Below are 18,301 nucleotides of genomic sequence, written 5' to 3' on the forward strand. Positions count from 1 at the left end.
TAGATTTGTTTTTGGTTTAGGTGAGCACTTGGGTGCTCAGGATTCCTTCCCAGTGAGTTTTGACTCACTGAAATCTGTCACCATAACCTTCCTGCGTCTGAGGTACTTGGCATCAGCCAAATGTTTTGACTTTCTTTTCTTTTGACTTTCTTTTTCTTGAGGCAGAGGTCATAAGTTTTTGGTCTTTGGGTCAGAGTTTGTTTTACCAGATTGATAAAGTAAAAGACTTTTTAAATTTTTATTTTTTAAAAATATTTTATTTATTTGTCAGAGAGAGGAGAGAGAGAGTACAAGCAGGGGGAGTGGCAGGCAGTGGGAGAGGGAGAAGCGGGCTCCTCGAGGAGCTGGGACCCCGGACCCTGGGGTCATGACCTGAGTTGAAGGCAGGCGCCTAACTGACTGAGCCACCCAGGCATCCCTAAAAGGCTTTTAAAAAAAATAAACATGGCAAAATTGGGAATTTTATGTTCATACATGGATTTCTGGCTTTTCTTGGAGAATCAAAAGATGTGGCAGCCCTGGACTCGATTTGCGGCTGCAGCTGGAGCTGTCGTGGCTCTGCCTTTGAGACTGGTGCATATTCTGCTGCTCACCACATCCCCACCCAGCCTGGCATCTGAGTTTGTAATCCTTGGAGTACTACATGCCTTAAAAATGAGTCATAAAATGGTTTTATAGTTTGTAAAGAAAGCATACTATCAAACTCTTAATAATTCTCCCTGAAATAATAGATGTAAAACTTATTCCAAATACGTGATGTAGGTAGATTAAATTGTTAGTGTTCTTCTGTAATTAGGTCTCACAAACAGAAACTTAGTAGTTCCCTTAGTTTGAGCCAGAGAATGCACATACCACACCACACACAAATTAAAGACGAGTAGAAGGTATAAGTCTGTACTCATGGATTTCTGAAAAACCATGTGTTTGGAAAAAAATTTGTAAGTTAAAAAAAAAAAAAGTAAGGAGTCTGCATTATAGGTTCAGTCATACCTCAAGTACATTCAATATGTAAAAAGACTCCTAGAAAATGAGCAGCACAAAACAAGAAGCTATTTTTCCTTTGAAATTTTGCATTAGGAAAAAGAAGAAAATTATAACAAAACTGTTTAAAAATACTATATAGCAAGAACTCATATTCATCCTGGTAATTGAAGGATCCTTAATCACTTTTATCTTAATCTGTATTTAAACCAAAAAAACCCCCTTTTTTGGGCTATTTTTTATTGAAGTATAATTAACATACAGTGTTATATTAGTTGGGGTATATGATATGAGTCAGCAGTTCTGTACATTAATGCTCATATGATAGGTGTACTCTTAATCCCCTTGATGAGTTTCACTCATTCCTTCCCTCTCCTACTTCTCCCTCTGGCAACCACCAGTTTGTTCTCTTTATTAAGGAGTCTGTTTTTTTGTTTGTCTCTTTTTTTATTTGTTCATTTGTTTATTTTGTTTCTTAAATTTCATATATGAGTGAAACCACTAAATTCCACATCAGAGTGAAATCATCTGATAATTGTCTTTCTTCTTCTGACTTATTTTATGTAGGATTGTATGCTCTAGGTTCCATCCATATTGTTGAAAATGGCAAGATCTCTCTTTTTTTTTTCTTTTGTAGCTGAGTAATATTCTGTTGTATATTTATACTACATTTTCTTTATCCATTCATTTGTCACTGAATTCTTGGGTTGCTTTTGTTGTAAATAATGCTACAGTAAACTTAGGGGTACATGTATCTTTTCTAATTGGTTTTCATTTTCTTTGGTTAAATTCCCAATAGTGGGATTAATGGATCATATGGTAATTCTCTTTTTCATTTTTTGAGGAACCTCCATACTGTTTAGTTACTCCCTCTAAACTTGAATTTGAAGGTGTTCCCCCCCACCCCAGATGATCAGTATTAGGAATAAAGTTAATCACCTTCTTGGATGCCCTACTCACATGCTCAGACTCTGAGCCCCCTCTGTCCCCATGGTAGGAGGTTTTATCTAAGGATAGTCCTTACTTTGCTCATATTCCAGATTCTACTCTGAGCCATGACATCAGCACCATTTTTCATAAGTGCTTTTCTTGGTTTCCTCTTCAAAAAGGAAAGGGAGGAAGAGGACGTTGAAGAGTATATCTACTTTTTTCAAGGAAAATTCCATTTAAATATTTTTTTCGTATTGCCCCAAAATATAAATATACAGCATGTTGACTTTTAAAAGTTTCCCCTGTAAGATTTTATTACATCTATCATATTATACCTTTATTTTGAATTATATGCATATAAATCTCTCCTCTTTTTTTTTAGGGCTCTCCAAAAAATGTGGAATCCTTTGCATCTATGCTGAGACATTCTCCTCTTACACAGATGGGACCTGCCAAGGATAAACTAGTAATTGGACGAATCTTCCATATTGTAGAAAATGATCTTTATATAGATTTTGGCGGCAAGTTTCATTGTGTATGTAGAAGACCAGAAGTGAATGGAGAGTAAGTAGAATCATTTCCAGGTGTTTTGAGAGTGTTGATAAAAGTCGAGATACCTCAAAAGTATTATTGAACTTTAATTGGTGATTTGCTAAAAGTCAGAAAATATGTTTTATTTCTCTTCATTATGTTAGTTAGGGAAGTTAGGTGGGATTCATGTCATGTCATTTTAGTCACATTAGGCTAAGTTCATATCTTCTCAAAGCAGCGAGAGCACTTTTAGGGAAGATTTTGATGTTCATCCTGGTAATAAACTATTCCCCGCCATAAAATTAAAATAGGCTTTATAGTGATACATACTGCTCAGGCCATTTTACATGTAATCTTTTTTGCTTCTTTCTCTGTTCCACAGTCTACTGCTTCTCAGAGATGCCTTCCTTTCTACTTCTTTATGCTCCTTTCCTCTCCTGCTACCAAATTCCAATGCTTTATCATTTTCTTTTCTTATTTTGCATCTATTCTCAGAATTATAGTCTTCCCTATTATAGAACAGAATTCATTCTGTTTATAACTTACAAATAAAGATACTTGTGAGTATAAATATGCACTGGGGAAGCCATTAAGGTAGGAGATCTAGGAGTAGCATATCAAGAGTGAAAGGAGATGTGGAACTAAGATTCTGGGATTGGAAAACAGTGGTAAGCAGTATAGAAATTATTTTTCCCATCAGTTTTTATTGGGCACATTTAAAAATTTTCAGTATTTTTGATACCAGGATGCATCTTAGAGTTGATATGTCATTTTAATTGGCAAAGTTTTTTATTCTTTTTTTTTTTTTTAAGATTTTATTTATTTGTCAGAGAGAGAGAGAGAGAGCAAGAGTGAGCACAGGCAGACAGAGTGGCAGGCAGAGTCAGAGGGAGAAGCAGGCTCCCTGCGGAGCAAGAAGCCCAATGTGGGACTCCATCCCAGGATGCTGGGATCATGACCTGAGCCGAAAGCAGCTGCTTAACCAACTGAGCCACCCAGGCGTCCCAATGTTTTTTATTCTTAATAGTACATAAAGTAATGGTGACTCTAGTATTCATTGGTGTCTTAGGATGAATTACAGTGACTAAGAAGTTTGTGATGCTTAAGAATGAGTCATAGTGTAGAGATGAATAGGGAAAGAATCTGCTCTAGATTTAAGAGAGCAGTTATGAAAATGTGTTGCTTCTCTGCTGAGAGTTCTGGGTATCTAAAGGTCCAGTTGATAACTGGGCTCAAATGATTCGGAGACATAAACTCATTCTTCCTGAATCTGAATTGGACCTGACAAACTTAATACAAATTTCCTCAGATCAGTGGCATGTGAATAAATATTTAATAATTGTTCTCCAATAGAAAAGGCCCGGATTTGCCAATTTCTGTGGTCTAAAACACTCCCGCTGTGGCCAGTCCTTTTTTTTTTCTTTCTTAAAGATTTTATTTATTTATTTGAGAGAGAGAGACAGAGAGAGAATATGAGAGGGAAGGTCAGAGGGAGAAGCAGACTTCCCTTGGAGCGGGAGCCTGATGTGGGACTCGATCCCAGGACTCCGGGATCATGACCTGAGCTGAAGGCAGTTGCTTAACCAACTGAGCCACCCAGGTGACCCCTCACCATAGCCAATCTTAAGTTACCAGTGTAATGCCCTGAGTACAGAGTTGGGAATATGTGTACACAGTCAGCTCCCGCTGGGTCTGGCACACCACTACCTCAGATAATCACAGGCTAAACAGTGTCTTGCAAGGTAAGTGCCATGAACCAGGTCATACCTAGGAAAGAAAATGGGCTGCTTATGCTACCTCACATTGAGAGGTAATGGCTCAAGATAGCTTGTCTTAGTATCAAATAACATGCATGCTTAGTCAAAAATAGTAAGAACTCAACCTGGTGATTCACAGACCTGTACCCCTGGGGATAAAAATATATGTTTATAAAAAATAAAAATTTAAAAAAAATAGTAAGAACTCAAATAATTTCTAAGTAGAATAAGTCTGTCAATGCAGATATTAATAGTGCCTTTCTATTGTGTAATGGGTCATTGAAGGAATTAAACCAGGTAATGTATGTAAAGACTTAGATTGGTGACTGGCATTAATAAACAGATGCTACTATTATTACTGTTCTTGAAATCCTGGTGATTTGGATTTCTGTGAAGTAATGATGACATTACTCAAGAATTCCTATTGATGAGGGTTTTGCAGGAGGCAAGTGTGAAGATAGGTGGTCCTAAAGTTATCCTTCAAGAGAGGCGTCCTAAGCTCTTGGATATTGTCAGTAGTGGCTGTGGCAGATCACTTTTTATTAATAGAAAATATGTCATTTTTTATATTTAAAATCGAAGTACTGTTTTATTTTATACAAAGAAATCTTCTCATCTCCCTGCAATTGATAAGCTTTCATCATGCTCCCATGGGTGATACTCAGGTGCAATGGCCATCTTTATTCTTACAAGCTGACCTAACTTGCAGCCAGAACATCAGTATTAACTTTACAAAAAATAAAATTTACAGATAACTGCTGAATTATGAGCATTTCACCAGTTCAGTCAGATTTATTACAACTTGCAAATATAGCATATGTGTTTCCTTATGTTTGTGGTTAGAATTTAGTTCATGATATTTCTTTCATGGGTATGTATTTCTTTGTGGATATTCTTTTATGTAGACTGTTTTTTCCCATTTTGTTAAAATTCTAAAACATCAATTTTTTTTCATTATGTTATATGTTATATGTTTATGTTATATGTATTATGTTATGTTATATGTATTATGTTTGAACATAATATTACAAAATGCCTTAGAAACTAGAGTTTTTGATTGGATTCTCAGACGTTATTTTCTACATCACAGAATTTTAAGTATCAGTTTTTGTGATTAGATAGTTCTCTAGTAAGTACCATAATACGGTTTGAATTTATTTTATGTACAGTATAGCTTTAAGTGTTTAAATACTAGAATGTGTTGCAATATTTACTGTCTTAATTTTTCATTGAAAACTATACATATACCACCGAAGCACATGTTCTGTTACAGAAATTACTATATAGTTGAAGCCCTCATCTCCACATAAATTCCTGCCAGCGAAGCAATCTGTTTAACAAAAGATTTTTGGGGGTGACATGGATGGCTCATAATAATTTTTCAAGTGAATTGTCTAGCCTGTGGAGCAGTCTCTGTATTAGAGTCTTTTAAAAATTTTTTTACACATTTAGCAAAGTTAAATGCTTGCATCTCTTCGTTTTTTAGTTACCTACAGTAGGTATCTTTCAATTCCTGCTTTCATCTGATTGCCCAGGACCCAATCACTCTCCGCAGAAATTCCCACTTCAACTCCCAAATCACTCACAAAATCAATACATTTATGGCTGAGGATCACGAAGAGTGCAGGAGATGATTTATTTGTTCATCCATCCATTCACTCATTCAGCAAATGTTTACTGGACCTCTTCAGTTTGGCAGGCACTTTCATAAGGGCTGGTAAACTAGTCAGACTAGCTCTCTGTTCGCATGAAATTGGGGCAACAACTTCTACTGGAGGGACGGAGAATATATAGTAAAGAAGTACACAAATAGGTTTTAAAAATTGGTAATTACATTAGTAAAAAGGGATAATGTGACAAAATATCTGGCAGGTGGAATATCTAACAGTAGTTAGGAAAGGGCTTTGATTATTACTTCTACTGCTGAAAATCTGAAATACCCTCAGAGTGCATTTTTGTTAATTCTTCTAATGGTAAACAAGAGTCATGGCTTAAATTCTATTCCTCTCTGGTCCTACAGACTGGTAATGTTATTTCTAATAATGTGCTAAGGGGATTAATGTACTTCAGTCAAGATTTGGCTTGAATGGTTTGGTTCCTTTTGTTCCCTTCCTATCTGTGTATATACATACCTTAATGGCTATGTAGGTAACAACTACAACTCCCTCTCTGCATACATTGTTTTCTGGAGAGAAACGCTCTATCTTAGCAAATCCTTTGTTGTCCAGTTTTTAATTCATCATGGAAAGGTTTCTACTCTTCCCAAAATATTTTTTAAATTTCTTGATTTCTATATGTAGAAATGCTTAGGTTCTTTCCAAAATCCTTCCCTAGGTCTCTTATAGTTACTTGTCACGCTTTGAAAGTATTGAGGCACCTGGGTGGGTCAGTTGATTAAGTGTCTGATTCTTGATTTCGGCTCAGGTCATGATCTCAGGGCTGTGAGACTGAGCCTCACGTCGGGCTCCATGCTAAGCATGGAGCCTGCTTTAGATTCTTTCTCCCTTTCCCTCTGCCTCTCCCCCTCACTCTTCCCCTCTAAAAAAAAAAAAAAAAGTATTACAGAAAAGTGTCAAATCAGCTTAGTTACTGTTTCAGTTACTTTGCCTTTCTACCTGTGTCCAAGACAAAATTTGTGGGTGGGAAATATTTTATTTAGATCTATGTATTGTCTTTATAGTTGGTAGAAAGATGATAATAACAAATGAGAAAGTAATGAGATCGAGCTAGGTCTCTGATCATTCCCTTTTCATATCTACAAGTTTAGATTACATGACTAGATAGATCAGCTTTTTGGGCTGGACACATGTTTACTCTCCACCTCTGTGATGTCAGGCTGCCTCTGAGCAGATTTTAAGGGGGTGACTGAGTAAGGGCATAACTTCTTGCTTTGGTACATTTACTTAAGAGCCTACAAGTAGGATGCAGATATTTTACATAATTTGTTCATCATTCATCAGCCTGACCTGCTTTTTTAAATTCCTTTTGAGAACCATTTTTTTCTCTTCAGTTTAACTTCTGTGTCATTGAATCTGTTCTACTTTAGGACAGTTTCAGTTAATTAAATGCAAAGAAAAATAAGTCAAATTTAATAAAATACCCAGTTTGGCAAAATGTTTTAAGTTTTTCATTATTTTTAAGATTTTTTTAAAAGTTTAAAATTTTAATTCCAGTATGGTTAACATACAGGGTTATATTAGTTTTAGGTGTACAAAAAGTGATTCAATGATTCGATATATTACTTAGGGTTCATCGTGATAAGTGTAAACTTTAATCCCCATCACCTGTTTCACCCATCTCCCACCGACCTTCCCTCTGGTAACCATCCATTTGTTTTCTATAGTGAAGAATCTCTTTCTTGGTTTGTCTCTTCTCTTTTTTTCCTTTTGCTCATTTGTTTCTTAAATTCTGTATGAGTCAGATCATGTGTTATTTCTCTTTCTCTGAGTGACTTATTTTCCTTAGCATTATATACTCTCTACTTCTATCAGTGTTGTTGCAAATGACAAGATTGCATTCTTTTTTATGGCTGAATAATATTCCACTGTGTATGTATATACCACATCTTCTTTAACCATTTATCTATCAGTGGACACTTGGGCTACTTCCATAATTTGGCTGCTGTAATACTGCAGTAAACAGGGCTGCATATATCCCTTTGGATTAGTTTTTTGTATGTGTGTGTTTTGGGAGTAAATACCCAGTAGTGCAGTTACTGGATTGTAGGGTAGTTTTATTTTCAGCTTTTTGTGGAACCTCTGTACTGTCTTCTCCAGTGGCTGCAATAGTTTGTATTCCTACCAGCAGTGCACAAGGGTTCCTTTTTCTCCACATCCTCAACAACACTTGTTTCTTTCATTATTGCTTTTAATATAGTTAATGGTGTTTCAAACTCTAGAGCAACTGATAAGAATCAGAAATTATTTTGGTTAACCGAATATTCTAATTAGCTAAGTGATAGCCTTTTAATAAGTTCTATAGCTTTTTTGTTTTGATACTTGTTTTTTATTATACCTTGCTCTATTCTCAACACGGGGCTTGAACTCACAACCCTGAGATCAAGAGTCACATGCTCTACCACCTAAGCCAGTCAGGCATCCCTGATGATAGTTTAGAGGAACACTTTCAGCCTCTGTCCCAAGAAGCTCTTGAGTTCTGCAGAAAGGTTTCAGAGACTCTTCTGGGGTAGCCGGGAAATTAGACCCTACTTTCAGAGTGGCTCCATCTTCATTTTATACATTACAATTCTGGAACACTTTGTTTAAAGAGTCAGGGAGCACCTGGGTGGCTCAGTTAAGTGTCTGACTCTTGATTTGGCTCAGGTCATGATCTCAGACCACAGATCTGCTCCACTGAGAGGGAGTCTGCTAGATATTCTCTCCCTTGCCCTACTCTCTCTCTCAAGTGAATAAATAAATCTTAAAAAAAAAAAATGTGTATGTGGGAAATGGTATATTTCTACCACAAAAAAAAAAGTTTGAAAAATACTTCTAAAAGAAAATTCTAGAAAGACATTATATTAATAGTTACAGTCATCAGAGTATAAACTATGGTATTTAAGCATGAATAATAGTATTGTGATCCACTTAGACTGAGTTGCAAAATAGAAATAAATAAATTCAGAGATCTTGGAGGTGTATATGGGGCCTAATTCTAACAATACCAACCTTAAAAGTTTTAACCATTATATTGTTTTTCTTTCATGTCAGATTGTGACTTGAAATCAGAAATCAGATTATGACAAATTTGAGTGAATGACTCAGGCGTTAACTTTTGGTAGTTATCATTGCATTAACTGACTTGCTAATTTAATCAACAGTTTTCTTCTCTAAAACCCACTGACTGATACCAGCATTGACTGGAAAATTAGAAATTGGTGGTCCTCTACAATATCTGGTTCTTTTACTTCTTCCATTCAACTATATCTTTAGCTAAAGCTACTTGTGCTTGTTCCTGAATCTATTTTATTTTATTTTATTTTTTTATTTGATAGAGATAGAAACAGTGAGAGGGAACACAAGCAGGGTGAGTGGGAGAGGAAGAAGCAGGGAGCCCGATGCGGACCTCAATCTCAGGACCCTGGGATCGTGACCTGAGCCAAAGGCAGACGCTTAATGACTCAGCCACCTAGGCGTCCCCCAAAACCTATTTATATGGTTAAGTAATTTTTTGATTATTGCATAAATTAATAAAATATGAGTATGGAAAGGATTTTTGTTCTTAAGAAAGGCTAATTTTAATGTTTTGGAAAGATCCTCATAAAGGAGAGGTATTTTTTAAGAAACTACTATTGAATTAGTTTGGGCAAGTAAACCATAAAGATGGGGAAGGGGAATCGTAAAAGTCTGGAAGGAATTGCTTTCCAACTGTCTTTCTGTTCTTGTTTTACTTTAAAGTGGCTGATTCTGGCACTCCCAGACATTTTAGTAAGGGTATTTCTTATAAAAAGAAATCAGTGCAGAGCTCCAGTGAGTGGACCTCTCCTCAGCAAGAAGGCCTGGACCTCTATCAGAGTATTTGCATTATTTGCTAACCTAATGTCTTCACAGTATATGTGTATGCTTTTTTAATGAGTTCTCACTTTAACTTTCTTTTCCATGAGCCAATCTAAAGTCAGAGGGCTTCACTGTGACTTAAAAACATAAAGCTCTTACCTGTCACCTGCCCTTTTTTTGAGACATTTTTTCTTCTGTTATTAACACAGCACACAAGTTCACAAAATTTGTCCTAGTGTGATCTAAGATTGTTCCCTTTCCATATTCCCATCTGATAAACATAATAACTAGTTTTTTGAAAACCTACATTGGCACTCCATATGTATTGTCTGATGGCCTTTCTGGAAAACAGTATGGAGATTCCTCAGGAAGTTAAAAATAGAGGTACTCTATGACCTGCAATTGCACTGGGTATTTACCCCAAAGATACAAATGTAGTGATCCAAAGGGGCACCTGCACCCCAATGTTCATGGCAGCAATGTCCACAGTAGCCAAACTATGGAGGAAGCCTAGATGTCCATCAAGAGGTGAATGAATAAAGATGTGGTGTGTGTGTGAATGTTAATCAGCCATCAAAAAGGATGAATCTTAGCATTTACATCGACATGCATGGAACTGGAGGGTTTTATGCCGAGTGAAGTAAATCAGTCAGAGAAAGACAATCATCATATGGTTTCACTAATATGTGGAATATAAGAAATAGCGCAGAGGATCATAGGAGAAGGGAGGGAAAACTGAATGGGAAGAAATCAGAGAGGGAGACAAACAGGAGAGGCTCTTAACTATAGGAGACAAACCGAGGGTTGCTGTAAGGGAGGTGGGTGGGAATAGGGTAACCAGATGATGGACATTAGGGAGGGCACAGGTGATGTGATGAGCACTGGGTGTTATACGCAACTGATAAATTACTGAACTCTACATCTGATACTAATCATGTACTTATATGTTGGCTAATTGAATTTTAATTTTAAAAGAAAGTAGGGGATATTTTCTCCATTTTCCAAATGAAGAAAGTGAGTCTCTGAGCATAATATGCCACAGTGACTCAACTGGTAATTAATAAGGCAGGGATTCAAACTTGAGGCTGTGTGTATCCAGCACACCCTTGAATGTTCTTTTCACTCTACTGTGCTGCTCTCCAGCCCACAATATATAGTTACTAAGTAGCATAGGACCCTCTGAAAATGGTCTCACATATGAGCCGGTTTTTATACCAGGGACCCTGAAGACAATGTGGTGGGAAGGCTCTGTGGGAGGTCTGTTGAAGAATTGTAGGTAGCCTGTTATAATATTCTTGGTTGTGGTGTGCATGATCTGATATGTTTGGGTAGAGTTACCACTGATAAGCTAATGATAGTGGGTCCAGGCTTTGTTTCAGAATACATGTGTAACATAATTACGGTGAGACCTGTAGTCACAGGAGCTGGTTAATGTCTGACAGTGATCAGAGCTAAGAGTCACCTGGCCTGTTGTTATTTGGGAGTGCTTATTTCAAAAAAGTTTATTCTGCAAATTGTAGAAAGTTGACTCTTTACATGTTAATACTCAATTTTTAATTCTTTTTTTTAAGTGAATTTTTAAAAAATTTTTTTAAAAATTTATTTATTTGACAGAGGGAGAGAGAGATCACAAGCAGGTAGAGAGGCAGGCAGAGAGAGGTGGGGTTAGCAGGCTTCCTGCTGAGCAGAGAGCCCCATGCGGGACTCAATCCCAGGACCCTGAGACTATGACCTGAGCCAGAGGTAGAGGCTTAACCCACTGAGCCAGCCAGGCACCCCTCAATTTTTAATTCTTTGATTCTTTTTATAAAATGTGTCATCTACTTTCCTTGAACCTTGTCAGACCTAAAGTAGTTTAACCTGGCTTTTGGTCTTTGCTTTTGATGAACCAAGGTCATAAATATAAACATTAATATCTGTGTTGTATTATAATTCAAATATATAGAACTCTTGCTCTTTAACTACACAACACTCCAATTCTGTAGTTTTTGTGTTTGCCTTTAGATGTCATTATTCTTTCTCTGCTGTTTTACCTGTGTCTCCATTTTTAGCTTTTTTGAACTTTTTAATTTTCTTCTAATATTCTGATGCCCATGAAATTGATCACCAGATTTATTGTGCTTAAAATAAGAGCAGCTGGTATTTGAGGATGACCTCTCAGCCTCTTCTGTAAGTAAAGTGTATGTACTTTAGCAGATGGATTTCAACATGTGTTTTGACAGCTTCTAAACTCCTCTGCTTAGTTCTCATTGGGTTCTGTGGAAACTTGATGTCACCAGATTAGTAACTTCCTGATAAGTGAATTGTAACTAGGTTGGGGTCTTGCCTGTGTTGACTGCGTGTCCACTGATGCCTTTGATCAGGGTTTGTCACATCTCAGGACAGTGTTTGTTGAACTAGTCAATGTGCTGAGTGTCTTGAACATGAGTATTTATTGTGGTGGAGACTTTAACACCTCCAGTAGGAATATTAGTGAAAATAAGATGGGATTACTGGACCTCAAATACTATTTGAGTTGATATCAATTCTTAGATACATTTGTAAGTAAATGGGTAAATTCCCTAAGAGCATTATTAAACCCAGAGTATTGTCTTCTATAGCATTGCTTAGTTTGATTGGCTTGAAATGTACCCGTAGTGCAGTTTGTCATTCTCAAGAATTAAGCTTTTGATTTTATTATTTTTATTGTTTTTTAAATTGAGTTTTTATTTTGATTCCAGTATATTTAACATACAATGATATGTTAGTTTCAGGTGTACAGTGTAGTGATTTAGCAATTCCATACATCACCCAGAGCTTATCACAAGTGCCCTCCTTAATCCCCATCACCTGTTTCACCCAGCCCTCCACCTGCCTCCCCTCTGGTGACCATCAGTTTATTCTCTATACTTAATTAAGAGTCTGTTTCTTGGCTTCTTTCTCTCCCCCACCCCCTTTTTTTTCTCCTCTGTTCATTTGTTTCTTAAATTCCACATATGAGCAAAATCATATGGTGTTTATCTTTCTCTGACTGACTTATTTTGCTTATCATAATGCCCTTTTGCTCCATCCATGTTGTTGCAAAAGGCAAGATTGCATTCTTTTATATGGCTGAATAATATACCATATATATCACTCTTCTTTATCCATTTTATTTTTAAATAAACTAGGTCATGTGCAATTTTTCACTGAGTCAGCAAGCATTTAACTAGCAGCTGTCAGGTGTCACCTCTGTTTAATGCTGTTGATGTTCAAATTAAAGACTCCTGCTTTCAGGGAGTCTGATTCAGTTGGGGATAGAGAGGTAAATCAATATACATTACACTGTGTAAGTTCTATAAACTGTATCCTACAGGATTGGAAAAGAGGGGATCAGTGATTCTGTTAGGTTGTCTGAAAAGGTTTCCCAGATGAACTAGCAATTGAATTGAGTTGTAAAGGATGAAGAGTAGGAGATACAAAGTGTAAAAAGTGCCTGCACTTGGAAAAGTTTTAAGTGAGAGAGAGCCTGGCTTTTCTGGGAACCCAAGTGGCTTACTTGGCTTAAGTTGAGAAGGGATGAGAGAGTGGGGAGATGGGCAGGAGCCAGATCTTCAAGGGATTTATATATCATTTTTGAAAATTGGGGCTTTGTTCTGAAAGTGATAAAGAGCCATTAAAACATGGACTGGGTTTGTGTTTCAATGAGATCATTCTGGCAGTGCTGTGGAGCCTATATTGGAAGAATGAAATGAGTTAGGCCAATAAAGAAGCTTCCGGAAAGAAGTGATGAGAACATTAATTAAGTCTGAGGGTCAGGAGAGGAGACTTGCATTAGCAATTTAGGAGGTAGAAGAACCAGGTCTTGGTGACTCAGTATGGATAGTGAGGTTGACATTTTGGTGTTTGATTTAAGACATGAATGATTAGATAGATAGTAAGTCTGGTTGTATTGGGGAGGTGGAGAAGGGGAATGGATTATATTGATATTTTTGTATGCTTGAAAAATAAAAATTTAAATGCTCAGATTTAGGTCAGTTTTGATTCTCTCATTCCCACTCATTGTCATACAACTACTGATTAGTGTCAGTTAAGGAACATTTCTCTTTTTACTGAAATATAATATCCTTGTGGTTAAGCCATGCTTATATTTATGGCTAGAGAGCCAAATTCTCTAAATTTTATTTTATTGTTATATTTTAATTTTGATTTTTCAAGAATTGTATATATTTCTCTAAAATCCTTAAGTCCAGTTTTACAAATGAAATCTATTTATTTATTAACGTGTTAATGAAGATCACGTCTCTTAAAGCATTATTTCTACACTGGCATCTCTATCAAAACACACATGATTGACAGTTCTGAAAATCGAAGAGTTTCAAAACAAGCATGATTGGCAGTTCTAAGGTAACTAGCACGTGCACTGAATATTATTTGTACTTTTGTTTGACACTAAGGTGGAAAAAATGAGCTAATTTCCCAGTCTTTGTTTCTATTTCAGGTTGTATGATATATAGGGTCAAATAAAGAGTGGGTGGATATTGAATATTTCAAAGACTGAAGTTTTCAAGGTGTGGTGGTGGGGGAAAAGAGAAAATAAGAATTTGAAATAAGTGGTTTTCTTTTTTCCAGAGGACATGGTACACAGTTAAAAAGTATGAATGTTTTGAAATAGATTTGTGATTGAAAATCATTCTATCATATTTTCTTAACAGAGCTCTGCTTATTTTTTTTTTTTAGGATAAAAGAACATCTATTATATTTAACTTCTTAGTAAGAAGCCTTAAGAATATGTATAAATTACAATATACGATCCCAGAAGTGTCTTACGTTCATGAAACACATACATGTCGTCAGGCTTTTGAATAGCATTAGACTTAAAAACAACAAAACCAAACTCACAGATAAAGAGAACAGATTGGTGTTTGCCAGAGGCAGGAGGTAGGGGGTGGCAAAATGGAGGATGGGACGTCAAAAGTACAAATTTCCAGTTATAAATAAGTCATGGAGATACAATATATTGCGTGGTGACTGTAGTTAATGATACTGTGTTGCATATTTGAAAGTTGCTAAGAGTAGATCTTGAAAGTTCTCATCACAAGAAAAAAATTTCTTGCATAATTATATATGGTGATGACATTAACTAGACTTGCTGTGGTATCATTTCACAATATATATGAATATCAAATTATTATGTTGTACTCCTGAAATTAATGTTATATATGTCAGTTATTCCTCAGATTAAAAAAAAATGTTTTTAATGAAGAGTATTAGAGGTTCTTTTTTCCCCTCTCAGATACATGGCATAGCAGTGTTCTGTTGGATTGATTTGTTCTATTAGATTCTATTTTGATTGATGTGCAAAATTGATTTGCTTTGTATAGCATATTCATGTATGTATAGCTGCGTTAGCCCAGAGGTTGTGTATAAATTTATATGTCTAATAAGTTTGCCATATATGCCTTCCCAGAACTGTAAAGGTTAAAAGTGAATCTGGAAACTACTATGGTGGCTGCTTGTTAAGGAATGCGAGCAATTAAGTGTTCCCGCAAAAGCTTTGAAGTTAATATCTTAATAGGATGAAGAGGAGAAAAAGTCAAGGCTGCACTCCCTACAATTGGTTCAGGCTGTAGTTCTATTGACTTAAGAATAAGAGTTTAGAAGAACTAAAAGCTATTTTCAGTAGAAAGTGTGAGTTCTACTTTAGTGTGTAGAATTTTGTTTTAATTTAGATCGCACTTTATAACATGTAGAAACTCTCAGGGACCCAGGAGTTTGTATTCTGTAATTTGTGGTTAATAGTAAGAACAATAATAGCTAACATTTGTTGAGCCCTCTATGCTAGCACATTACTGAGTTTTGTATGTATTATTTTCTTTAATCTTTTTATTACTCTATGGTACATGCTTTTAGAATCTTTATTTAAAAAACACTGAAGAAACAAAGGCTATAGAGATTTTAAGTCATTTCCCCAAGGGTAGCAGCTAATAAGTAAGCAGACCTGATACAATATAGCTTCTTATTGTTCATCACTACTTTATACTGATTAAATACACTTCCTGGGTGAGTGTGTGTGTGTGTGTGTGATTTGTTAATTTTTTCAGCAACTATTTGTTGAGTATCTTAATTACAGTGTGTTGAATGCAGTTTAAATGTACTGTATGATGTCTTTAGGAGGAAGCGTGCATAGAGCACAGAGGAATACAGGGATAAATGCCTGCATGAGTGATGTGGTCAAGCACAGAAATCAGAGGAGAAGCTGGAGAAATGAAAGTTGAAATGGTTTCATAAAAAAAAGGGCCTCCTCAAAGAGAGGAAACTTTAGCTAGATTCTGAAAGACGGGGGAGGGGCATTAGGAGATGCATATTAAGAAGGCATCTGTGGGGAAAAATCATGAGTAAAGGCATGGCATTGAGAATGAGCTTGATGAGATCGTGTTAGTTATCTCTACCTGTGAAACATGTTCCTCTAAAACTGAGTGGCTTAAAACAATAAAAATTTATTCTTTCCCACAATTGCTATGGGTCAGGAATCCAGGAGTGTTTTAGCTGAACGGTTATGGCTCAGGAGTTTCTCATGAAGTTAAGGCAAAATATTGGCCAGGACTGCAGTCATCTGAGGGCTTGACTGAGGCTGGAGGATATGATACCTAGGCGGTTCCTTCTCGTGCCCGGCAAGTTAATGCTGGCTGTGGCTGGAGGCTGCAGTTTTTCGTCACATGGACTCTCCATTGGGCTTTGTGAGTGTCTTCACAACATAGTAGTTAGCTTCCCCCAGAGTGAATAATTTAAAAAAGGTTGAGGTGGTTGTGATGCCTCTTATAACCTAGTCATGCATTGTCACTTCTGCCTTATTCTGTTCATTAGAAGAAAGTCACTAAACCTAGTCCACACTCGAGGGGAAGGGAATTAGTTTCCACCTTTTAGAGGGAATTGTGTACAAAATATCTGTACATATTCTGTATGTTGTGTACATAATATCTGTACAGATACAAAATATCTGTATACCATAGTGGTCAGGAGCCCATGGCTTGGTGAAGTTTTAGAGGGATAAATGTAATACTTGCTTTGCTAGACAAGCAAGCATCCTTAGAGAATATTCTGAATTTCAGGGGCACCTGTGTGGCTCAGTTGGCTAAGCATCTTCCTTCGCCTTGGGTTGTGATCCCGGGATCCTAGGATCGAGCCCCTTTTTGGGCTCCCTCCTCAGCCTCAACAGGGAGCTTACCACTCCCCCTGCTTGTGCTCTCCCTCTCTCTGTCAAATAAATAAATCTTGAAGAAAGAGAGGGAGGGAGGGAGGGAAGGAAGGAAGGAAAGAAGGAAGGAAGGAGACCCTGAATTTCAGGCTAAGAACTTAGGACAGAGGAAAGACAGCAGAGTGGCTTTTGGTTAGTGATATTTTTGTGCGATGACATCTGCAGTGAGGTGGGAGATGGAATGGTTGCAGCAGGGACGGTTCTGAGACTGTCATAGTAGTCCAGGCAGGGGCTGGCCCAGGGCGAGGAGAGATGGGAAAGGAAAGCTAGGAGGAACTGTTCACAGAAATGACTAGTGCTTGAGGTTTCCAGCCTAAGGGCCTAGACAAACAGAGGTCACAGCAATAGAAAGTTGGGCAGAGTTACTGTTCACAGGGCAGGACATGGAGCTCTGTTTTAGACATGTTGTGTTTTTCTCTAGATATTTGGCCACATGGGATTGGATTATGAAAAATTAGGCTGTAAAGTAACAATAGACCTAGAATTAGCAATTCATATTGGACTATAATTTTCTATATCTTCTTTTATCAGCAAAAATGAAACAAAACAAAACAAACAAAAAAACAAAGGCAACAGCATCAGTGCAGACTTGTGTTTGCACTACATTAAGGGAGGGGGACTGACTTAAAGAAACCTTGGAGTGTTCAGGTTCAGGCATCTTTAGAACTGATAAAGCTTTATTTCTAAAAGTGGAATACAGATAGAGCAGTAACAGATGAGATCCTGGAGAAGTTGTGGAACCTTGCCAGGTGTATTCAGTAGATGTTCATATTACTCGACTTGGACCAGAGTTCTCAAAATTCTTTCACTCGCTTTTAGTAGACTTCCTATTAGTTTACCTTCTTCACTCTTAGGTCTCTTGTTCCTCTCCTCCTTCTCCTTAGCAGATAACTTATCTCCTTCTTTATTGAAATCAAGTTCATACATTAGTTTAATCCATATGAAGCTACTATTTTTTTTAAGTAAAATGTTGAATATCTGATTCAACTTAATATCCCTGGATTTCCTGTTCTTTACCTTAAATCATCTTTTTCTTGAGAATTTGATAAAATTTGAAACAATTTTACCTTGTTTCCTCTTCAAACTATTGTTCTATTCCTCCCTGTCCCCCAGATTGCCCCTGTATTCCAGATTTCCATTAATACCTTGGGTCAGCCCACCTGGCTTGCCCTCACCATCCTACTAACTGCACATGCCCTTTTAAATTTGGTAGTGCCCCAGGCATCTGCCCAGCATTTGCTCAAGCTCTCTCATAGTCCACACCAGTGGCTCTTCCCTTTTCTGAAACTGTCACGTACCTTCATATTCTTGGTGATTCTTCTACTTCCCTGTTCTTTTTATACATTCCTCCAAAAGTGCTTTATAAAATTTTGGGAAGAAAGAAAGTAAGG

At 36.9% G+C, this 18,301-nt stretch overlaps 1 protein-coding gene across 2 annotated transcripts in view; it reads left to right on the top strand.

Moving 5' to 3' along the window:
- MRPS28 (mitochondrial ribosomal protein S28) overlaps positions 1–18,301 on the top strand; it is a 112,066-nt gene that overhangs the window by 21,815 nt on the left and 71,950 nt on the right. For both annotated transcript variants that reach the window (XM_044245406.1, XM_044245407.1), the window contains exon 2: positions 2,294–2,475. In XM_044245406.1, the coding sequence (XP_044101341.1) occupies positions 2,294–2,475 (182 nt within the window). The remainder of the gene's footprint in view (positions 1–2,293; positions 2,476–18,301) is intronic.

The sequence above is a fragment of the Neovison vison genome, chromosome 4, assembly GCF_020171115.1.
Source record: "Neovison vison isolate M4711 chromosome 4, ASM_NN_V1, whole genome shotgun sequence".
NCBI lineage: Eukaryota > Metazoa > Chordata > Mammalia > Carnivora > Mustelidae > Neogale > Neogale vison.